Here is a 24,063-nt window from a genome sequence, read left to right on the forward strand (position 1 = left end):
GGTGGGGTACCTGTCTTCACCAACCCCCTCATCTGATTATCCTGGTGTTCAAATGGGAAACAGGCCCCAGAGACTCGTCTATGGTCAGAGCAAAGGAGGGAGACTTTAACTTAATTTCTTGATTTCCAAGCTAAGTCTCCTCCCTGCGAGGCCAAGGTTGAGCTAGTGTTGGTTGTTTTCACTACAGGAGATGGAGGTCTAGGAGCGAGCTACAGGTGTGGTAACTGCCTGGGTCCAGGCCCCAGGTGAGAGCAGGCCTGGGACTAGAGGAGGAGGCTCGTGCCAGCTCTTCTCCCAGTACTTGATCATCAGAAGTGCCCTTTCCTCTGGGCGCCGGAACCTCAACTTCCCTCCCAGACCTCACTGTTTCTGCTGACAATCACTTGACTCAGGGCCCCTTGCCCGACAGGGCGGTTTACCAGAGGGCCCTGCCTCTGGGATGCAGGGAAGGCTGAAGCCTGTCTCAGTGTCCTGGGGCTCCAGTCCCTCCCCTGGTCTGCCCTGGCTTGCTCTGCCTCCCTAGAGCAGCTGGCTTTTGTCCCAGTAGAGCATGGGAACAGCTCTGGCTTGGAAGCAGGTCTCACCTCTCCCACCTGGCAGGGCTCTTTCCCTGTACCTAGAGATGTCTGACAGCCAGCACAAGGACAGATGGGTCCTTCCACCAGGCCTTCCCATTGGGTGTGGGCAGAGGGTAGTTAGGTGTGCTGGGAAAACCGAGGGATAGTGCTTCTAAGTGAGAGGACCAGGAGACGCTATGACTGCGTCTATTCTCCCCTTCTAGGCTCAGTTTCCCCAGTCATTAAAAAGAGTCAAATGCTGAGATCCTGTAAAGCTGCCTGATGGCCATCCAGCTTGGGGATGGCATTCGACCAGCCCTGGAATCTGAGTTAGGACAACTTTGAAAGAACGTCTTCTGATCACGTCTGCACATGAGATCTGTGTATTTCCTAGGGTGGTTTATGTGCCCACTTTATAGATGAGTACACCGAGGCCCAGCAAGGAGGAGCATGTACCTCATCTAAGGTGGCCCAGCTGGCAGCCTGTGTAATCAGAACCTAAACTACAGCTCTTCATCTCTGGCAGGCAGAGTCCTATTGACTCCATGCAGGACCCCTGTGTGCAGGCAGGGCTGGGGTGCTGGGCTTCTCAGCCCCTTTCTCATCATCTGCAAGCAGGTTCAAACTGACTTCTTCCAGCATTTGTTTTGTGTCTGAGCCCTGTCCTCTGTCATGTCTATCCTCAGCCAGCCTCAGTTTCCTATAGATCAATAGATGCATTTCTAACACTTTAAAAAGGTTGTACACCTAAAGGATCTTGAGTGACAGTCTTAATGCAGTAGTTAATAAAACGTCTTGGCCAAGGCCTGAGTAGAGGAAGTCAGCGGGCGTTGTCGAGGTGACAGCTTGAGGGAGGAGTGGGGGTGGAGTCGTGGGATGGATGGGAGGGGACCCGCCAGTGCTGGGCAGTGCTGGAGTTGCACCCGAGGACCCAGCAGTTGGCTTTCACATCCATCAGCTCCCAGAGCCATGAGCCGTGAGTCCGACCCCAGTGCCCCCACGCGCCGGAGAATTCGGTGGCCTGCAGGCGGAGCCTTGAACGCCAGGCTCAACTTGTCTCTCCTCTTCAGGAAGGAGTCTCTCGCTCCAGTTCCCGCTGCTGCTGCTCCTGCTGCTGCCGCCGCCCCCTGTCCTGCTCGCAGACCCTGGGGTGCCCTCACCGGGTAGGCAACTCCCCCCCCCCCCCCCCCCGCCCCAATGCCCGTGGTGATCCCGAGTCCTGCGCTGCTGGCTTGGCTCATCTCCCTCTTCTCCCTTCCAGAGGGCCCCACTTCCCCTTTCTGCTCGTGGTGCCTGGGAGTGGGGTGTTGAGTTTGTGGGATGAGGCTCCCTGGAGAATTCCAGGGGTGTGGCCGTGGCTAGGGCCTACCTAGGGGCTCTCTGGCACACAGCCAACTGAGCTCCGGAGCCCGCAGGGGGAGCAGAGACGTTCTTTAATTTCACCTGTGCTGGGCTGCAACTTTCCAAGCAGTCTCCATAACCCCCTCTCTCCGCCCCCTCGTCCCTCCCCAAGTTCTGGTTGTTGTTGTTGTTGTTGTTGTTGTTGTTTGTGTGTGTGTGTGTGTGTGTGTGTGTGTGTGTGTGTGTCTGTGTGTGTGTTTTGTGAGGGCTCTTTGAGGGAGGAAGCTGCAGGCGCCAAGCAGAAGGCAGGCCTGGGAGCGAGTTCCCATTCTTTAGCCTCCAACTTTTGGAGGACTAATCCTGACGCTCAAGCTCAACCTCCCCCACATCGGTAGAGACAGGGGCTAGGGTGGGGCACCAGCTATCTTGGGAACAGGGAGGTGGAAGAGGTGCACACACTGATGGGGAAACTGAGGCTCAGTAGGTATGATAACACCCCCAAGTCACATAGTGCATGGTGGGCTCAGGATTTGAACTCAGGGCTAGCCTAACCCAGAACTTCCCAATGGTCCCCTGCAGTTCTGTCCTTTGTTCCTCCTTCAGGCCAGTACCAGGTTCCAGGAAAGAAAAAAGAATCCACTCTTCCACCCCAGCCCCTCTCCCCTCTCCTGCCTTTTCTTCTCCTTTCTCTAGTTCGGATGCCCACCTGTAAACTGCAGCCAAGGAAGGTTAGCAGTGGGAGAGGAGGGATGGGAGTCTCGGCTTTCTGCTGGATGCTGCTGAGACTTGGAGCTCAGAGGAGGGAAGAGCAGTGTCAGAGTGGACTGGGAATCAGAGGAGACTTCTGGAGGAGAGGGTTTGTGTGAGAAGATTTAGGGAAACCTGTGCAAGAATGGAAACTAAACCTCCCCCCCCCCCCAGCCTGGATTTGGGAGGGAATATTTCTGACCCAGCACTTCAGCTTACCAAGCTCAGTTCTGGGTAGATTTTTCTTCAGTGCTTTGTGGGGCAGATGTGCTAGACCCATTTCATAGAAGAGAACTCTGAGATGCCGAGGAAGTGGGGTCACGTGTTGGAGATCCCACAGTGAGCTGGAGGTAGAGGCAAGGCTGGCCACGCTGGCCGGCCTGTACTGTCAGTGTCAGCATGAGTCCAGCTCCCATTCTGCCCCTGACCCCGTCTGGGCCCCTGAGTACCTGGCATCACTCCCCTGTCTTCCTTGCTTGTGATTCCTGGGGAGGAGGGGTAGAGCTTAGCTTGGAGGGCACTGCTCTGCTGGGAAATCCAGTGCTCAGCATCCAGGCCCTGGGTTTGGCTCTCTTCAGCCAGGGAGTGGGCGTGAGCTGGTGACCCGAGCTGCGCAGAGGATCCAAACAGTGATGGGAGCCACAGTGTCCCTTCCACTTATGTTCGTAGTGCGTGTGCTGTAGTGGAATTTTTCTGTTTTGCATTCCACAGGCTTCTTCTATGCCAGTCTTTGGCTGGGGCCCTGGTGACACAGAACCCAGTGGAGCTCACAGTCTAATGGTGGAGACAGATGCTAGGACCATTCTACAGGGAGTGAGGGCAATGGCTAAGGGTGAGAGAAGCAAAGGATGTCAAGGAGGGAATATCTGCCCCCGTGTGAGGAATCAGGAGGGCTTCTTGGAGGAGGTGGCATTTATTTCAACTAGACCTTGAAGGAAAGGAGGTGGTGGGAGGAGGAGACTGGTTTTCTGCTGGAGTTCTGTGAGGGTCTTTCTTGCAGGAAGCAGTAGGTGTTGGATAGCAGAGCTTGTATTCAAGGGTCCCTGGGAACATGAAAATGAGGACAGGTAGATGATTCTGGGTTGAGCCTAGAGGCTGAGAAGCTGGTCACAGACCCCTGAAAGGGTTAAAGACAGAACTGGACAGGTGGGTGCCTGCCTGCCCCCAAGTCTGCAGTAAACAGTGGCATGTATAGGGTCTCTCTGTGTAGCCCTGGCTGTCCTGGAACTCACTCTGTAGACCAGGCTGGCCTTGAACTCACAGAGATCTACCTGCCTCTGCCTCCCGAGTGCTGGGATTTAAGGCATGCACCATAATACCCAGACCATTTATGTGCCCCATGCCTAGCTAAGGAGAGGGCATGCATGACCTGGCCAGTAGAGTTGTGTGCCAGGCTGAGGAGCCCGAGGCCAGCTAACTCCTGCATGTGGGGTGAGACTTGACTATACACCAAAGCCTCCCTCTGTCTTCCTTGACTGCTCCTGTCTCCAGCCCCAGCTAGGTCTGTGGACCCGGAGGGGCCTTCCTTTCCTGCTGTAGGCTGCTGTTTGGGCCTGCCACAGAGGTGTCTGGCCTGGATCTGCCTACAGGCATGGTGTTGGGAGGCCCAGGTCTGGCTACTCAGGCTGGCTTTCTTCTTGACTGCCACACACTCCCCGCCCCCGAGCCTCTGTAAATATTATGTTTAGGAGATTTGGGCTCAGCCTCTTCTCTTCTGCCTGATGCCACCTCCACCTCCACATCCGGGAGGACTGGGTGCTCCCCAGCCATACCTGTCCCCTGCCCTGCTTGCCTCTGAGTCCAGATCTCCAGCTTTTGGGCTGAAGGACATCTTACTCAAATCCACGGGTGGGTTTTAGAGCTGGAAGATCTGTGAGTATGTGAGCTGACTGCTTTGGCCTTCGGGTCTGTATCTTGCAGGCACAGTGGCTGTCTATTGTCCTGCTTCATGGGCGTCAGACACTCAGTGAGAACAGTTGTAGAGTCCTGTGCCGAGGGCTGGAGAATGATGGAAATAACCTAGGGGAGCAGCTTGGCTTCCTCTAGAGTACAGACGGGGGTAGGGTGGGGGGTGGGGCAGGATCAGAGGAAAGCATCCTTTGAGATACCTGCTCTACCTGCTTATGGGACCGACAGGCAAGCAAGGCCCTAAGTGTGGAGGGGACTTGTTCATAGACACAGCCAGGGACAGCACCACTTCTGAGTTCATCTTTCCTGTGTTCTTCCTTGGTGGCCGACTTGTGCTTGAGTGTGGGTCACTGGAAGTAAATTAGACTGGGTGCCTATTCCTCCCCTGATGGCCCCTTACTTCCATCAAGAAAGGTGGGTGGCCTCAGTAGAGTTGTCCCCTCTGCTAGGCAGAGGACTGGGTTGGCATGGAATGCTGCAGGTTTGAAGTCAGACGAAAAGGACAACTGTCCTGTTGAATAACTGGAGGTCTGCTTATAGCAGGAGACAGTGACCCCAGGCTTCCACATTCACTTGGGATGTGCAAAGTTCACCTTGAAGAAACAGCAACATCCATGGCCTTTGGATCAGTGTGATTCTGCTCTCTCTCTCTCCCCTAAATCAAGTCCTAGACATCCCAGGAGGAGTCAGGCAGGGAAAGGGAAGGGGGTTCACATTGTGGTTCTGCTGCCCAGAGGCTGTGGGGTTTGAGCGTAAGCCTCTTGCCTACTCTGACCTGGAGATCCTTACTGTGCGACAGGAGACCACCCATTTTCCTCCGGGGTGCTGGAAGACAAACGCACCCGGGGAGGTGGGGTCACGGACTTGGTCAGTGACAGCCCAGTTTTCCCAGCACGGCTGTCACAGTCAGCATGGCCAAGCGGCACCCTCTCTGTACACTTTCGTAGCCCGGAGCTCCTGCGGCTGTTGTCCCTGCCCAAAAGAACTTTTCCTGTCTTGGGGCAGCTGGTGTTTATGGAAAGAGGGTGGGGAGGGGTAAGGGAAAGCTGCCACAGTCTGGTTGGGAGGGAAGGCCCTCTTCTGGCTTGAGACAGGACATTGGTGCTGCAGGAAACTCTGATTAGTTGGCGAAAAAACCCTGACAGCATCAGGAGGCCTCGAAGCTCGCCTCCGGGACTGCTGGGAGGAGGAAAGCATCTCTCTGCCTGGCAGGGAATGGCTGGTCTCATCGTGCCGTTTTATTAGTTCCACACACGTTTGTTAAGCTTGGTCACCAGTGGTTCCCTGAATGCACATGGGCCAAGCCCAGGCTGTGAGCCCAGTCCAGTAGGGAGGTGGATGTCTGGGAAGGTGTGGCCCTCCCTCAGGGCAGGAAGGAGAGGCAGACTTCAGAGTGGGGACTTGGTGAGCCTTGAGCAGGGAGCAGAGTGGGATTCCTTGGGGAGGGCTCAGAGATGTGAGAAGTATAGTCTAGGTAAGTGTGGGGGTAGGTCTTTGGGGCCTGAGGGAGGGTTGCTGCAGCCCCTTTGAGCTTCTGAACCTCTTGAGACTTCTGTTGAGGTAGAAGTAGGAAACTGGAGCTCAGAGGAGGCCTGGACCTTCTCCTTGTTCCTTCTGAGTGGTAAGATTGTTTCCTGGGTATGGGAGAGCTCTATGCCAGAGTCCGGCCAGGCTCACAGCAGGTGAGTTGCACTTGAGCAATTGGTATCAGGAAAGCCCTAGTCCCAGTAGGCTGGAAGCAGCTCCAGGCCCCTTTGGTCTTTCTGGGGCTGTGACCAGCTGGGGAACATCCAGGGATGTGAAGGGCTGGGATCCTGTCAGCTCTCCTGTTCCTGGCTCTTGCTTGCCAGGTCTGCCTGTGGCAGCTTGATAAGGCCTTTTTGTCCAGCCTTCTTCCCCTTAGCTTCTCTCTCCCAAACTCCTGCCAGAGATCACAAAAGTGTCATTGTGGGGTTGTTCAAAGTTACCAGGGCTTAAGCAAAACTATTTGCATGGTCGGTATTATTTTTGCTGGTATATGTGTGGTGATGGGGTTCTGGGACATCTGGAGGCCCCTGGAGGTGGGAGGGTGCTGCACTGTGGAAACTGAGGTGAGGATTCAGGCTGGAGGGGTAGGCCCTGCTCTGGGTCAGTCCTCCTGACGTTGGCCTCTTTGGTGACTGGCCAGTCCATGCTAGGTTGCTCTGACTTTTTGCCACCCTCTTGACCCTTAATCATAACTCACACACAGGGTCAAAGTTCCTCATGCTGTTGGCTCTGTGCCCAGAAAGAGAAGCATTTGCAGAAGGGATCTTAGCATTTCTGTGAAAGCCAGAGGGAGGCACCTCCTGCCAGGAGCCAGGAGTCCTGGGTCTGCCTGGCTTTGCTCTATGGTTTTGGCCAAGCAATTCTCCCTGAGCCTCGGTTTCCCTGGCTGAGCAGTGTGTGAAGGAGGGGCTGGACCTGGATGAACTGAGTGAGTGTCTAACAACTGCTGAAGCATCACTGAGACCACAGAGATATGGCAAGGGGATGACAGGATGGGGGAAGGATGGGGGTTGGGCACAGGGAGGGACTTCACTGTTGGGGGCTCACGAGGTGGAGTAGGGAGGAAGGAGGGTGGATGCAGATTTCATACACCATCTCAGGAGACTTCTTCCCAGCCAGGATCTGCGAATATAGACCCATCTTCATCTAGGTTGTCTGAGCCTTCTAGGGCAGCTCAGATCTTGGGGTCCCTCTCCCTACCACTTGTCCTTTATCCTTGGTTCTGAAAAACCTCTTTCCTGGAATTGATGGCTGAGCCTGAGGAGGACGGGTAGAGAGGAAATGAAGGGATGGACAGTTGGCCTGATATGACCATTTCCTGGTGACTTTTTCTGACCTCAGTTTTCCCACCTGCAAAGTGGGCATGATGAAATGTGCTGTTCCCTCCCTTCTGCAGAAATGGAAGGCTAGTGGCAGATCCTATTTTCTTAGTATCTAGGTGCTCACAACATGGGGGGGGGGTCGTCTGGGAGAACCTGCCCACACCCTGGTCTCCTTTCTGAAGCCCTCACACATACCCTAGTCACTTGGCTCTGAAGAGGCAGGAAGTGAGCCCTCAGAAGCTCACAGCAGGTTGTCTTATCAGCTGCTTCCCAGCCTGGGTATCAACAGCTTGGGTCTGGACTCTTTCCCTCACCCCCTTGGTGGCAGCAGGGAGGGAGGGACTTTCTCCTGGCCTGGAGCATGGGCTAGGCTGGAGGTCCAGGGCAGGGTTGGGGTTTATGTCTATGGTAACGAGTGGGGTTGGCCAGAGAGGAGTCCAGAGGTCGTCTGGGAGAGAGCTGCTTCTGTGCCCTGTTTCCACACTCGGGGGTGGGCGGAGTGGGTGGCGTCAGGAGGCTCCTTGAGAATGTCCCTAATACTTGTTTCTCATCCACAGTCAATCCCTGTTGTTATTATCCATGCCAGAACCAGGGTGTCTGTGTCCGATTCGGCCTCGACCGCTACCAGTGTGACTGTACTCACACGGGCTACTCGGGCCCCAACTGCACCATCCGTGAGCTAGGCCTCAGGCCCCCATCTCTCCTGCTCCTCTGGATCTTCCTCTATATCCTGACACCTGCTTTCCTTTCTGGCTGTGGCTTCTTTCGCCTCCTTGTTTGGCTTTGACCCTGCTCAAACATGGCTTCCATGTAAGCTCTTTTCTTGGTCCATTCCACTCTGTGGTGGCTCATCTCCATGCTCCTCGTCCTCTGTCCTCATTTTGGGTCCTGGCTCTTTCATGTATCTTTACTCCTAAGGGTGCTGCCCATAGATTCCTGTTTGGTCCCCATTCTCTCACCATGGGTAGCTCTGGTCTTGTCGGAAGAGATGCACTCAGTGGTTCCCACTGTTCCTGCAGCTGAGCTTTGGACCTGGCTGCGGAATTTCCTGCGCCCCAGCCCCTCATTCACCCATTTCCTGCTGACACATGGACGCTGGTTCTGGGAGTTTGTGAATGCCACCTTCATCAGAGAAGCACTCATGCGGCTGATACTCACAGGTGAGTGTGGGGCTGGGCCCCTCTAATCTGAGGAACGAGGAATCACCCCAGTTCTTGGGATTCTTGGCATCTAATAAAAACAGTGGGTGGAGAAACTCTCTGATGCCAGATAAAACAAGGCCCGGCATAGGAGGAGGCAGGGATGTGGGGAGGGATGGGAACAGCCTTGTCACCGTTATTTTTGATCTACAGTACGGTCCAACCTTATCCCCAGCCCTCCAACCTACAACTTAGCACATGACTACATCAGCTGGGAGTCCTTCTCCAATGTGAGCTACTATACTCGAGTTCTGCCCTCCGTGCCCAAAGACTGCCCCACACCCATGGGGACCAAAGGTAAGGGGCTGCGGTAAGGAGCTGGCCTGAGTTCTCTTCAGGCAAAAGCAGGCAGAAGAGCCATTACTGACCAATGTCATAGATAGGTGGAGCAAAGCAAGGCAGTTGACATGTCTAGGACCAAGGAAGAGGACAGAAAAGGCAGCTAAGGTTCTTCCTTAAGATGACAAGTAAAATCAGAGGCAGGTTCTCCCAGATGAGTCCCCATGTTGTGAGCACCTAGATACTAGGAAAACAGGGTCTGCCACTAGCCTTCCACTTATTTTCTTTTTAATTTTTTCTTTATTAAGAAACTTTTTATTCATTTTACATACCGACCACAGATCCCTCTCTCATGCCTCTTCCTGTTCTCCCCCGAGCCTTCCCCGCCCCAGCCAACCCCCCCATCCCCTCCTCCAAAAATGTAAGGCCTCCCATGGGGAGTCAGCAATGCCTGGTACATTCAGTTGAAGAAGGTCCTAGCCCCTGTCTCCTGCATCAAGGCTGTGCAAGGTATTTCACCATAGGTAGTGGGCTCCAAAAAGCCAGCTCATGCACCAGGGATGGATCCTGATCCCACTGCCAGAGGTCCCTTAAACAGACTGAGCTACACAACTGTCTCAATTATGCAGAGGGTCTAGTCCAGTCCCATGGAGGCTCTACAGCTGTTGGTCTAAAGTTCATGAGTTCCCACCAGCTTGGTTTGGTTGTCTCTGTAGATTTTCCCATCATGATCTTGATGCCCCTAGCTCATAGAATCCCTCTTCCCACTCTTTGACTGGACTCCTGGAGCTCAGCCTGGTGCTTGGCTGTGGATCTGCTTCCATCAGTTACTGGATGAATAGCCTTTCATTTCTGCAGAAGGGAGGGAACAGCACATTTCATCATGCCCACTTTGCAGGTGGGAAAACTGAGGTCAGAAAAAGTCACCAGGAAATGGTCATATCAGGCCAACTGTCCATCCCTTCATTTCCTCTCTACCCGTCCTCCTCAGGCTCAGCCATCAATTCCAGGAAAGAGGTTTTTCAGAACCAAGGATAAAGGACAAGTGGTAGGGAGAGGGACCCCAAGATCTGAGCTGCCCTAGAAGGCTCAGACAACCTAGATGAAGATGGGTCTATATTCGCAGATCCTGGCTGGGAAGAAGTCTCCTGAGATGGTGTATGAAATCTGCATCCACCCTCCTTCCTCCCTACTCCACCTCGTGAGCCCCCAACAGTGAAGTCCCTCCCTGTGCCCAACCCCCATCCTTCCCCCATCCTGTCATCCCCTTGCCATATCTCTGTGGTCTCAGTGATGCTTCAGCAGTTGTTAGACACTCACTCAGTTCATCCAGGTCCAGCCCCTCCTTCACACACTGCTCAGCCAGGGAAACCGAGGCTCAGGGAGAATTGCTTGGCCAAAACCATAGAGCAAAGCCAGGCAGACCCAGGACTCCTGGCTCCTGGCAGGAGGTGCCTCCCTCTGGCTTTCACAGAAATGCTAAGATCCCTTCTGCAAATGCTTCTCTTTCTGGGCACAGAGCCAACAGCATGAGGAACTTTGACCCTGTGTGTGAGTTATGATTAGGGGCCTTGGGGGCTTGAGCTCAGGTGGTCAGTCCTCTGTGGCAGGCATTTTTGTCTGCTGAGCCGTCTCAATGGACCCCTGTGTGATTCTGAGGTACAGTCTGTGTAACCCAGGCAGGCCTTTAACTGGAGATGTTCTTGTCCCAGCCTCCCCAGTGCTGGGATTTCAGGTGTCCACCACCATGCCTGGCTTTTGGTAGAGGATTTTAAAACAAATTCCAAATACCAGGCCATTTCCTTGGCAAATACTTCAAGATCTTTCTTTACAGGCTACCTGTGGGGAGGGAGGACAGGTCCTGAGGAGGATGCTCTGGCCTTCCTGCTTGGGATAGTTTGCCTGAGGACTTCTGGGAGACCAGTGGTCCCCAGGGCAGGAAGATCCAAGCAGGACCTAGGCATCTACGGTTCTTTCCTATTTCCTAACCAGGGAAGAAGCAGTTGCCTGATGTTCAGCTCCTCGCCCAGCGACTGCTGCTGAGGAGGAAGTTCATCCCCGCCCCGCAGGGGACCAACATCATGTTTGCCTTCTTCGCACAACATTTCACCCACCAGTTCTTCAAGACCTCTGGGAAGATGGGTCCTGGCTTCACCAAGGCTTTGGGCCACGGAGTGAGTGTGCAGGAGGGGCTCATCACCACATGCAGGCTCTTACCAGAATCCAGATGATCTGAGTGGACCTTTCTCTGTCCTCAGATAGACCTTGGCCACGTTTATGGAGATAACTTAGAACGACAGTATCGCCTGCGTCTCTTCAAGGATGGAAAACTCAAGTACCAAGTACTGTTGGCTTGGAGATGGGACTGTGGGAAGGGTCTCCCTCATTTTCTCTTTCTAAGAAGGCTGGGTAGGGGAATGGGCCAGAGATCAAAGGCTGGGAGAAGCTAACAGGGCAAAAAGCAAATAAAGAACAGGAATGGTTTCCTATGGCCTCCCATGCCCCCCATGGCCTCTTATGCCCCCATGGCCTCCCATGCCCCCCATGGCCTCTCATGCCCCCCATGGCCTCCCATGCCCCCCATGGCATCTCATGCCCCCTATGGCCTCCCATGCCCCCATGGCCTCCCATTTCCTCTATGGCCTGCCATGTCCCCCATGGCTTCCCATGCCCCTCATGGCCTCCCATGGCTTCTCATAACCCACTGGAGATGCTTTCATTCTTTTTGCTGTTCTACTTTGTGGAATGGGCACCATGGTGGGACTTGTGCAGGTGACTAAGCAGTGTTCATCTTAGCTATAGGCCCAGTCATCAAGGAACAACAGTTCAGTGGAGGTCATGTATATGAATGCCAGGATATGGGCAAACCGCAGTCCATCAGGGGTCATGTGCATGAATACCAGGGTATAGGGGAACTATAGTCCATCAGGGATCACATACATGAATGCCAGGGTATGGGGGAGCCACAGTCCATCAGGGGTCACGTACATGAATGCCAGGGTATGGGGGAACCATAGTCCATCAGGGGTCACGTACATGAATGCCAGGGTATGGGGGAGCCACAGTCCATCAGGGGTCACGTACATGAATGCCAGGGTATGGGGGAGCTACAGTCCATCAGGGGTCACATACATGAATGCCAGGGTATGGGGGAACCACAGTCCATCAGGGGTCATGTGTATGAATGCCAGGGTATGGGCTGTAGCAAGATTTCTTGTGTAAACTAGAGCTGTCCAACAGTAGTGTAAGCCTCATATGTAATTCACATTTCCTAGTGGCCACATTAACGAAAGTGAAAAACAGACAAGATGGATTTTAACAATGTACTTTACTTAGGTGGTCAGACGCTCAGCTGGTGAGGGCACCAAGCCTGATGACTAGCGTTTGTCTTCTGACCTCCATAGGTTTGCTTTGGCACCTGTGTGCTCTTGCCTTGTGCACACATAAATAAATAAATGTAATAAAACTTAAAAAGGTTTTCATTGGAGGTAGCCGACTTCTCTCTAGATTTCATAAAAATTGTAATTGAATAAGCAGATTCACATACACAATAGCTGAAACATCAGCTTTAAAATTTAAAATTGTAGGGCTGGAGAGATGGCTCAGCAGTTAAAAGCACTGGCTGCTCTTCCAGAGGACCTGGGTTTGCTTCCTAGAACCACAAAGAGGCTCACAACTGTCTGTAACTCCAGCTCTAAGGGATCTGATGCCCTCTTCTGGCCTCTGTGGGCATCCCCACACATGAGGCATATACACATACATACAAAAATAAATCTTAAAAAATGAAAATTTAAAACAAAAATCAAGTAAAATCTAAATTAAATGAAATAGAGGTCTTCACTCGAGTCAAATTTGGAGTGCCCAGAGGCCACAGGTGGCTAGTGGCCACTACACTGGATTACAGAAATCTGAGGGAGCGGAAGGAAAATTCACTGGGGTGTCTTCAGAGCTGAGAAGAATACTTGGCGTATAGCTTGACAATGTGTATATTTCATGAATGGTTGAAGAAACCACCACCTACCTAGTTACTCTTGTGTAACTGCCACCAATCAGTTGGTACCATCGGAGCGCCTTGAGGCCTGGACTGTTTCTCTAGGAAGTCAGAGTTGCAGCGGGATTGAGCAGGCCAAGAAGGGGCCAAGGTTGTTAGCTCTCCGGAGGGTTTAGCTGTGAGAAGACTTAGAGCCAGGAAGATCCAGGGGTGCGTGAGGAATGACTGGGTGAAAGGAGGGGAACAGGGTGCGTGTTGTGTATAGGCTTCTGATCTCTGCTGAGAGCAGAGGGCGGCTGGAAGTATTTCAAGCTAACCCAGCTAGCCTGTGGTGCTAGATTTGAGGGTTTTTGTTGTCTGTTTTTTAAAGGGGCACACTGAGTGCTGTGTACCTAAAAGGATGTCTAAGAGCAAGAGTTGGTCTAGGGCAGGCACTTAGAGAGTACCAGGCAGGTAGACCTGGGTTGAGGAAGTAAAGCTGGAGCACAGGGACCGGATGTGGACGGAGAGGGATCTTGGAGGAGGGCTGGAGTCAGCTGCGGCGCTCTGCCCGGCCCCAGGTTGCCAGGCGGCCCCATCCCACAGGTGCTGGACGGAGAGGTGTACCCACCGTCCGTGGAACAGGCGTCGGTGTTGATGCGCTACCCACCGGGTGTCCCGCTCGAGAATCAGATGGCTGTGGGCCAGGAAGTGTTTGGGTTGCTCCCAGGGCTGATGGTCATCTCCACGATCTGGTTGCGTGAGCACAACCGCGTGTGCGACTTGCTGAAAGAGGAGCACCCCACCTGGGATGACGAGCAACTCTTCCAGACCACTCGCCTCATCCTTATAGGTGAGCATGTCCGAGGAGCTGGGAGGCAGGGCAGGTTAGGCCTCTGGTGTTACTGAACCTGGGGAGTCACAGCCTGAGCCCCAAGCTGGGTTTGGTCACCCACACTCAGTAACCTAATTAAAAGTAAAACAAATTAATAGTAAAAAGCAGGAAAAAGAGATTTAGTCAACGTGGTCACGTTGGTGAGAGGGACAGTCGCTGGTGGCTGAGACCTGAGGCCGGGGCCTCCAGGCTGTGGCTTCACGTCCAGGATGTGTGTGTTGCTGGAAGGATTTGCAATGCCGCCTAGTGGGAAGGCTCTGAGCATGTTAGACTGACAATCTTGAATCCCAGTTTCCCCCTTGTGCAGCCACCCAGTTTGGTTATCTCCAGCACACCAGGATCAAACCCCAGCTTACCTCACCCTCAGGAAACCCCAATTTCCCCTCTCAGTCTATCAGCCTTCGTGGAGTTTGGTAGATTCTAGGTGACTCAGGTCCAAGATATTTTTGTGTCTCCTAAGGGGAGTGAGTCTATTACCTAAAATGTCAGATGGCTTCCTGCCTGGGAGCTTGGACCCTGACACCTCTGTCCTGACCATACTCTGTGAGTCACCACCTCTGGGCATTACTGGGTATGGCTGGTCCCAATTACAGTGTTTAATTTACTGGCTTCTGGAAGAGTCGGGCTCTGGGGATAAGAACAGCCTGAGGATGGACAGGCTGAGTTTTCTTTGGAAGTCTGTATCTCACAGACCTTTACCAGAGAGGCCAGGTCTCTTGCTAGAGGTTGCCCAGCACCTTGGCTGGTGGAGAAACTGTGATCAAGGTTGAGACTCAAGCTGACCTGTGTTGACATGGCTGAGGTTGACTGCCCTATGCCAACAGCATAAATGCCTGCTGTCTATTCTTCACGTGACCTGATACATGGTCATATGGAAATCACATGGGAATCCATAGAGCCTACAGTTTACAGGTGAGGAAAGTGAGCCTCAGGCTCAGATGCCTACATGTTAAGAAGCTAGGATGTGAACCCATGTCTGTTAACCCCAAATCCTGTGGCTCCAGGTCAGTTTACTAAAAAGCCAGTTCATCTATTGGCTGTTTGGTCTGGATACCAGCTTCCTTCACCTATCCACTGGCCAGCTTTCCTATTGGTCTGGAATCTTCAGCTGACTTCTTTCTTGGCTGTTTCTGTTGTGTATAGCTGCTTCCCTAGGGATCAAGGAATATCTCTGCCCACGAGATTCTAATGTACAAAACAACACAGGAGCAACATGGCACATTTAGACAAATGCGGGCCCACACCCCCAGCTCTGGGGTTTCTTTGGCTGCTGCAGCTGTCACATGGTGTCTCTGAAGCCCTCCCCGCTCACCAAGGGTTTCAGTGAAATGACATCCCTCACTAACATAGCACTGTATTTTTATACCTCTCAGAGTTTCTCAGCTTAAAAAAATTTTTTTAGAGACAACCTTTTTCCAAGTAGGCCATCCTGGCATCCACTTTGCCATTCTCCTACCTTGGCCCCACAAGGTCGGGGTTCACAGGCTTGTGTCACCATTCATGACTTCCCCAGACCTTGTTTGTCATGGTCTGTAGGAGAGAGGTTACATCGGGGTTGTGAAAATAGTTTTTTTTTTTAATTTATTCTATGTATTTTGGTGTTTTTGTCTTCATGTATATCTCTGCACCATGTACATGCCTGGTACCCAAGGAGGCCAGAAAAGGGCATCAGACTCCTGGAACTGGGGTTACAGATAGTTGTGAGCCACCATGTTGGTGCTAGGAGTTAAACCTGGGTCCCCTGGAAGAGCAGTCAGTGCTCTTCACCTCTTTCCATCTCTCTCTAGCCCCTGGAAACCAGATTTTGATTACTGCCTTACTGGGTCCAGGACTTCCCTCTGGGGCAGCAATGCCCTTGTTTGCGTATCTCAGTTAAATCTGAGACAGTCTGTTTTCACATCCTCTTACAAGGACAGAAAGCAGAAGTGACCGAGGGGGATAAATGAATACCACCAGCAGCAAGGAGACAAAAGCAAGCACTTCCCATGAACTGTCCCGTTTCCCACGTGCTGAGCTCTGCTGACCCCATTTTCCATCTTCCCTACACAGGGGAAACCATCAAAATTGTCATTGAGGAGTACGTGCAGCATTTGAGTGGCTACTTCCTGCAGCTCAAGTTTGACCCAGAACTGCTGTTCCGAGCCCAGTTCCAGTACCAAAATCGCATCGCCGTGGAGTTCAACCATCTCTATCACTGGCACCCACTCATGCCCGACTCCTTCAAAGTGGGCACGCAAGAGTACAGCTATGAGCAGTTCTTGTTCAACACCTCCATGCTGGTGGACTATGGTATTGAGGCATTGGTGGATGCCTTCTCTCGCCAGAGGGCTGGCCAGGTAAGCTTCAGAGAAACAGAGTCATCAGGGGCGGGCTCTGGGATCCGATAGACTTGGTCTAAAACCCAGCTTCCTCATCTGTGGAATGAGCATGGTGTTACTTCTACAGGTGGTTATAAAGATCTCTTTATGAATTCTCTCATGCAGGTGACAGTACCAGGGTTTATTAGTTACTTTCATGTTACTATATCTCAAACACCTGCAGAAGCAACCCAAGGGAGGAAGAATTATTTTGGCTCACAGTGTCCCAGCAAGGAAAGCCGTGGCAGAGTGACTCTGTCTGTGGTAGCAGGAGCTCGAGGCAAAGGATGTTCACATCACAGCAGACCAGGAAATCATGAGACAGGAACCAGGGGCTGAGCTGTAACCTTCAAAGGCTGGTTTCTAGTGACCCATTTTCTTCAGTGTGGCTATACCTTCTAAGGGTTCCGCAGCACCCCCAATAGTGCCACCATTTGGGGAGTAAGTGTTTAAAATACAAACCTATGGAATACATTTCAGGTTCAGACCACAGCACAGGTATTATTCCAGATGTTTGGGTATACTCCAGATGAACAAAATTGACATGGTTCTTGGACCCTGTCCCTTTGGCACCGACACCATAAAAGGGAAACAGTCCAGTGATAGCATCACTCGAGTACTTGCTGTGTATGAGGGACCATGACAGGCGCTGCTGATGTCCTCAGAATGATAAGAACATGTTGAGGACCATAGTGCAGAGAGCCATGTTGCTCTGTGACCCAGACCTGGGTGTTAGTGTGCTGGCAAAGCAGTGATGGTAAAAATGGGCAGCATTTTCCCTGGAGGAGTGATGATGGTGAAGGGTATGATTGTGTTCCAGATGGAGAGGACAGCATGCACAAAGGCCTGAGGTCAGAGGGCAGGAAATCTGAGGGACAGAGGACCCTATTAGGATATGGTAGTATACATGACAGTGCCTGTACAAGGAAATGCTTTTTGAATTCTATATTTCTCGTCAGCTGAACTACGTCTTTCCCCAAATTAATATGCTGTAATCCTAACCCTCAAGACCTCAGAATAACATGTGGAGATAATGTCTTTAAAGAGACAATTGAGACTAACCAGGAAATTGGGGTGGGCCCTAACCCAATGTGATTGGTGTTCCTGTAAGACAAGGAGATTAAAACAGACTCACCCAGAAGGAAAGTCACATGCAGACACAGGGAGGAAGTGGCTATCTAGAAGCCACAGAGGCCAGCTTCAGAAGGGACCAAGCATCAGACACACTCACCTCCACACTGAGAATAAGCTTCTGTTAATTGAGACACCTATGTGTGGCCCCAGCAGATGAATGCATTCCTTTGGAAGCCAGCTCCTCTGAAATCCTTCCTTCCCTACAGTTGGAAGCTCCCTTTCCTCCACAGCTCTCTGGACTGTCATTCTTGTCTTGAGCCCTTTGCTTCTCGGTCATCATTGTCCCTCAGCCCTGTTAGGAAGCTGTGACACTTAGTGGATTTACATTTCCTCCTGGTAATTTGACTGCAATCAGCATTTGCTGCCACCTGTGTATGCTGGCAGGCTGATGCCCTCTGCTCTCTGTGGGGACACGGGTGTGAGAAGGGATAGTAGCCTTATGTGGGGCTGGATGGCTGTGAAGTGTGTGAAAGGTCTGGGTTTTGAACTGGCAGAGGACAGCAGGTGTTGACTCTCAGGTTATAGAGGAGGGGCAGAGACATGACAGATCTGGCCTTTCCCTAATGATCAGCATGATGGCTACTGTCTGATGTTGCCATGTGACTGGCACTGTGACAACCTCTGTGTGTCTTTCATTCTTCATTCCCTTTATTTTACCACAACGTATCAGGAGGATGCTCCCACACTCCCCATGCTTGCCCATGAGGAAACACATAGTCTGCACTTGTGTTTGCGTGCCAGGGTTTTCCAACAAAAAGTGGGTGGCTTGAGATAACAGAGACATGTCCTTCACTGTTAGGTGGCAGCGTGGCCACTTTCTCTGTGGGCTCTCGAGAGGAATCTGTTCTATGCCTTTCTCACTAGGCTCCCACAATCCTTGGTTATTTCTTGGCTTGTAGAAGAAGTGTCACTCAACTGTCTGCCTCCATCATCTTGCCACGTGGTGTCTTCTCCGTGTCTCCAGTTTCATTTAAGAGCGACCACTGGGCTGGGCACAGAGGCACACTCCTGTAATCCCAGCACTCTGGAGGTGGAGGTAGGAGCACCAGGAGTTCAAGGTCACTCTAGCTCTATGGAGAGTTCTAAGCTAGCCTGGGTTACATGAGACCCTGTTGCAAAAACTTGAACACAAATGAACAAGGCATCACCTCTTGGATTAAGATTTTCCCTAATCAAGTATGACTTTATTTCTGTCTGTGCCAGGGAATAACTATATAGTTCTCATATCCATAGGAAATACATCCAAAGACTTCCCCCCAGATGTCTGAAATGGTAGAGTACTGAACTATATACATACTTTTTTCCTATACACACAAAGTATGGTGAAGTTTAACTTATAAACTAGGTACAGTAAGAGACATAGTGATAATAGAAAAATTGAATATGTGTATCAATTTTCTGTAGTAAAAGCATATAAGATGGTCTTTCTCAGTGGTGTACAGTATTCATCTCTCTTGGGGTAATGTGAGTTGATATTGTGTCAATGTGAGGACATGGGGTGAGATGAATGACAAGGTATAGGATGTTTAGTTTACTGCGTAGGGGTTACCTGGGCATGGCACTCAGATACCATGTAACTAACAGATACCAGGTGATTGACAAGCCACGGGGCTTGTGTAGTATGGATATGCTGGACACAGGGATGATTCATATCCTGGGCAGGACTGAGAGAGTCCTCATCAGATTTCATCATGCTGCTCAGAATAGCTTGCAATTTAAAACTTAGGAAGTGTTTCTTTCTGGAATTTTCCATTAAGTATTATCAGATTGTAGTTGCCTGTGGGTGATGGGAAGTGTATAAAGCTAAGCCACCAGCAAGGTGAGACTATTACATTTTCAGCTAAGGTCACATTTGTGGGTGCTGCAGGTTAGACGTCAGTACATCTTTGGGGTGCACAATTCCAGCCACACAGCTTGTCATGGGTAGAGCTGGGGTTGCAGCCACTCTCTGTTTGCTGTCCCAAGTTCGCTTTGCTCTGAGCCGTATGATTTCAATTCAACTGTTTTTCTTTCTGCTCAATTATACTTGTTCTATCAAAACAGATCTCAGAAGTAGAGCTTCCTTTAAACTGATGCTCCTTAACTATTATGACTTTTTGTGGGGTCTTGTGTGTGTGTGTGTGTGTGTGTGTGTGTGTGTGTGTGTGTGTGTGTGTCTGTCTGTCTGTCTGTCTGTCTCTGTGTCTGTGTCTGTGTGTGTGTCTGTGTGGCAGAGGTCAACTGTGGGTGTGACTCCTCAGGAGCTGTCCACCTGAACTTTCAGACAGGATCTCTTACTTGGCCTGGAGCTTGCCAAGTGAACTAGGCAGGCCATCCAAGTCCTGGGGATCTGGAGTCCTTCTTTTTAATCTGGACTTTTTCTCTCTTTCAATAAAAATGACGCCACCTGTTGGTGTGACTCCAAGGAGTTCCAGTCATTAGAGTGGAGTGATGCACATTTCCGTGTTGCGGAAGCAGGGAAACTGTAGACTTTACAATAGAATGACAGGGCAGAGCTGGAGGCAAACCACAGTGTCACGACATTCTCTGTCCTGGTTTGGAAAGAACGAGAGCCGTGGAGTTCTTTTAGGACCTTACACAGGACAGTCTGGTTCTTAGGCTGACAGCTGCGCTAATCTCTTGGCAGATTGGCGGGGGTAGGAACTTTAACCACCACGTTCTGCATGTGGCTGTGGATGTCATCAAGGAGTCCCGAGAGATGCGCATACAGCCCTTCAATGAATACCGAAAGAGGTTTGGCATGAAGCCCTACACCTCTTTCCAGGAGCTCACAGGTAGGCAGCTGCTTCCTGGACACAGTCTCTACCCTCAAGGTCTGCACAGAAAGTGAGGGAGGTCACAAAGACAGAGACTGGGACAATGCAGATGGCCAGCACTGTGACTGAGCATTGTAAGGGAAAGCAGTGAATGTGGCAGTAGCCTGCTTTGGGAGAGACGATGACCTTCCCAGTGGGCTTGAGGGACAGATAGGAACTTTCCAGGTTGAAGATAGAGGGAGGAGGACTTCAGGTGTGGAAGTGGGAGAACAAAGGCACAGAGCTGTGAAAAGTAGTTACCCGTCTGGGAGGACAGTCATAGATGTGACTGGAGTAAGTCTTGGGAGATGCTATGTGGTGAAGGGTGGTTCACACTGAACTAGGATCTGCTGAAGACTTGGGTTTTATTCTGTGTAGTGGCTCCTAGATACTTACTTAGAAGGTTGATAAAAAAAGTATCTAGTTGGGCATGTGGTTCAGGTTGAGAACTTGCCCAGCATAGATGAGGCCCTTGGCTTAACCCCCTTAACATAGCAAAATAAAACACACACACACACACACACACACACACACACACACACACACACACACACACCACACCCTATCCCCAAGTCCCAAACGCTTCTCTTGGAGATCATGATTCAATCAGTTTTCATGGTGTTCAAGAATCTGCATCCATGGGGCTGGAGAAATGGCTCAGCAGTTAAGAGTGCATGTTGCTCTTGCAAAGGTCCCAAGTTCGAGTCTTAGCACCCATCTTAGGCAGCTCACAAACTGCCTGTAACTCCAGCTCCAGGTAACCTGATTCCTCTGGCTGCCACAGGCAATACACATATAGTTAAAAATAAAATAGATCTTAAAAGAGTTCTCCCTCCCTCCATCCTCTCTTTCCCCCAAACTCCCCACATGTTGGGCAGTCAAATTGGATCCCTCCTGTTACCACTGGTGTGACAGACCCCTGTACTCCAGAGGGATAGGTTTGAAGAAATGGATGGGCAAGTCCTATGTCTGTCTCTCTTTGGTCACCATCTGTGAACATGTAGTTGTCAGAGTGGAACAGATCCTGAGGTCAGTAGATGAGTTCCCCATGATCCTGGACAGTAATCTTGATGACTCTCTAGTCTCTCATGACAAAGGGTCCCAAGAAGCAGAGAGTAGACTGGCCTTGAATATCCGTCTGAACCTGAACACACTTGACTCTAGGTAATAACAGGGCTTTGACAGAGGAAAGGCCTTCCAATCTTCCTTGAGGGGGATCAAGACAGGCTGTTCTCTTCATGTTGTGATGGCCCAAGAACTAAGTTCAGAGACTGGGGTGAGTTGCTGGAGGTCAGCTGTTTGAGGACAGACCTGGATCACTAGACTCTTGTCACCACAAAGTCCAAGTTAAAGTGCCCATCTGTTCTTTCTTTCCTAACTATTCCCTGATACCAGCAGGGCCAAATTTTAGGACATTTCCCCTGTTGCCCAAATTGTTCTCCTGGAGTCTCCGTCATCTCTAGAGAAAAACTGAATCTAGAAGTTTCCATCCCCAGGTTGACCTTAACAAAGCTGTGACTCTGACTGTAGCTTCTCACTTTGCAGGAGAGAAGGAGATGGCCGCTGAGTTGGAGGAGTTATATGGTGACATCGATGCTTTAGAGTTCTACCCGGGGCTACTTCTGGAAAAGTGTCAGCCCAACTCCATCTTTGGGGAGAGTATGATAGAGATTGGGGCTCCCTTTTCCCTCAAGGGTCTCCTAGGAAATCCCATTTGTTCTCCAGAGTATTGGAAGCCCAGCACATTTGGGGGTGATGTGGGCTTCAACCTTGTCAACACAGCCTCACTGAAGAAACTGATCTGCCTCAACACCAAGACCTGCCCCTATGTTTCCTTCCACGTGCCAGACTCACCCAGAGATGATGGGCCTATTGTAGAGAGACCGTCCTCTGAGCTCTGAGGGGGCAGGGAGGCAGCTTTCTGGAGGGAAGAGCTTTGTGTTTGTCCTTCTAGGATGTCCTTCTGAGGCTGAGGTAGATAGAATGTCTGTTCCCTGCCTTGGCATTGTGAGAATTGACACTGACATTTAGAACTTTGCCTAGAGTATTGTGATTTTTGCCATTCTAGGATTCTGAATTCTTTGTTAACCTTTAAAAATATTAGGAGTGGATTTTATCTGGCTTGCCAGAAGTTGGCTCCTTGTTGGCAACCCAGAAGGTATGAGTTCTGGTTGATTTGGAATATAGACTTAAAACTTTATATTATAGGGCATGGTGTGGTCACACACACCTTAATCCCAGCACTGGGGAGGCAGAGGCAGCTGAATCACTGTGAGTTTGAGGCCAGCCTGGTCTACATAGTTCTTAGCCAGCTATGGTCATACAGTGAGGCCCTGTCTTCAAACAAACAAACAATTTTAGAATGTAGAGCTCCTAAGAAATTCCTTGAAAGTTACAGGGGTTCTTAATTTTCTTTCTAGAATCTGGGGACCCCTCCAGAATGTTGACTGATTGGTGACTCAGAAGGTCATGTTCCTGGTCAATGATCCATAACATGGGCCAGACCAGTCCAGATCTGAATGTCTAGAATGTGGAATTGGTTAATTTTCCTGTTCAGTGAAATGGACACAGAACAAAAGAACTCAATGTCCAACAAGGACTGCCTTGCCCACGTCTGTTTCTACACCGAAGGTCAAGGAAGTCAGATGTTGTTCTTGGGAGTCACACTTAGACCCTTTCCAAAGATGTGGAGGGAACAGGTGGGAATCCACCTCAGCTCTATCTCGATCCAGGTCTTTGCTCGTGGCAGCTGTTTCTCATGAAGCTAATAAAATTATCTTTCCAAAGTTGCCTGTTACGTATCTCTTTAAGTCCCATCTGCAAGTGAGCGCTGATGAGGCTTTCCTCCTAACCACTGGCCAGGTGTGCCTGAGGTCAACGGGACTTCCCAAGGGCATCCCTGGAGTCCATCCTGGCATGCATGCCTTCCCTTTGATGCTTCATCTCTTCTTTGGGGTATGGTCTGCTTTTGTCAGTCTGTTCATCTAGAATACCTAACTCCCAAGCCCTGGACATGTAGCATCTGGTTCCTGCTAGCCAATTAAAATGGCCTTCTCTTATAGAGGAGGCAGGCGAAACCAGGGATACCTGGGAAGGAGAGCACACTACTCTGTTCCAACTTTTTACACCTAATTCTCATTTATTGACATCGGGACAGTGTGAAGTGGGTGGTATAACCCTCAGTAGAACTGCAGAGTGTCCAGGTGATATGCCAGTCCCACAGGACCCAGAACCAGGCTTGGAAGCCAGCCCCTCTCCCTCCTGTTTGCCAGCTCTGATGTTGCCTCTGGCCTGAGGTTGACATGAGAGGCTGGGGGTAGCTTCCCTTTATGTGCTGGCTGCTTTTCATGCCCAGTGCTCATTCTCTCATGCTGCCTGTGCACTGGGTACTTTGATGGGGACACGGCTGCGAGTGGACAGTACTGATGTGGCTTCTGCTCTTCAGAGCACAGTGGAGACCCGGCAGTAGGCACCCTTTCTCTCTAGTCCTGGCCTGGTTCTCTTTACCTTGCCACATAGGTTCTGTGACCAAGGAGGGAGGCAAAGACAGACAGCTGAGGTGAGAGATCAAGAAAATCCTTGTGTTCCATTCTTGGGACCTAGAGCACTTCCAGAACTGTGGCTGTGAAATGAGATGGATCGGGGTTTGGCTGGAGGTTTTTTTCAGGGCTGGGTCTTGTAGCTCAGAAAGCCTGTTCCTAGCTGTCCAGTTCGGGGCCACTTACCCTGGCCCTGCTGGACACAAAGAATATGATCCCTGGCATCCCACCTCCCAACTCTTTCTAACACATAAGGATCCTCTGGGGGCCAGACATGGCCAGAGCACGTGTGTTGTTCTTGCTTACCCAGTATCTGTTTTCCCCTTTCAATACCTGATTGTTTGCCCATTTCTGGCCCTTTCTTATCAGTGTCAGTCTTTTAAAAACTTAGTTACTAGAGAGATGGTTCAGTGGTTAACAACGCTCATTGCTTCTGCAGAGGACCCAGGTTCAATTCCCAGTACCTACATGAAGACTGGTAGCCATCTATAAC

The 24,063-nt window shown here is 51.0% G+C and overlaps 1 protein-coding gene and 1 long non-coding RNA gene across 2 annotated transcripts; one reads left to right on the plus strand and one right to left on the minus strand.

Annotated features, from left to right (window-relative positions):
• Nucleotides 1-1,451: 1,451 nt before the first annotated feature.
• Ptgs1 (prostaglandin-endoperoxide synthase 1) lies at nucleotides 1,452-22,063 on the plus strand. Its single transcript, XM_059260178.1, has 11 exons — nucleotides 1,452-1,533; nucleotides 1,628-1,720; nucleotides 7,960-8,076; nucleotides 8,422-8,562; nucleotides 8,755-8,898; nucleotides 10,873-11,054; nucleotides 11,139-11,222; nucleotides 13,457-13,703; nucleotides 15,795-16,081; nucleotides 19,863-20,010; nucleotides 21,577-22,063. Exons 1-11 carry the CDS (start codon nucleotides 1,527-1,529, stop codon nucleotides 21,930-21,932), a joined length of 1,806 nt encoding a protein of 601 aa, XP_059116161.1. The 5' UTR covers nucleotides 1,452-1,526; the 3' UTR covers nucleotides 21,933-22,063.
• LOC131908973 (uncharacterized) lies at nucleotides 16,577-22,055 on the minus strand. The gene is made up of 2 exons (XR_009378695.1): nucleotides 21,886-22,055; nucleotides 16,577-16,970 (listed from the first exon to the last, which is right to left on the minus strand). It is a non-coding gene; the product is annotated as an uncharacterized LOC131908973 (long non-coding RNA).
• Nucleotides 22,064-24,063: the final 2,000 nt, after the last annotated feature.

This window comes from Peromyscus eremicus, chromosome 4 (genome assembly GCF_949786415.1).
Source record: "Peromyscus eremicus chromosome 4, PerEre_H2_v1, whole genome shotgun sequence".
NCBI classification, from domain to species: Eukaryota; Metazoa; Chordata; class Mammalia; order Rodentia; family Cricetidae; genus Peromyscus; species Peromyscus eremicus.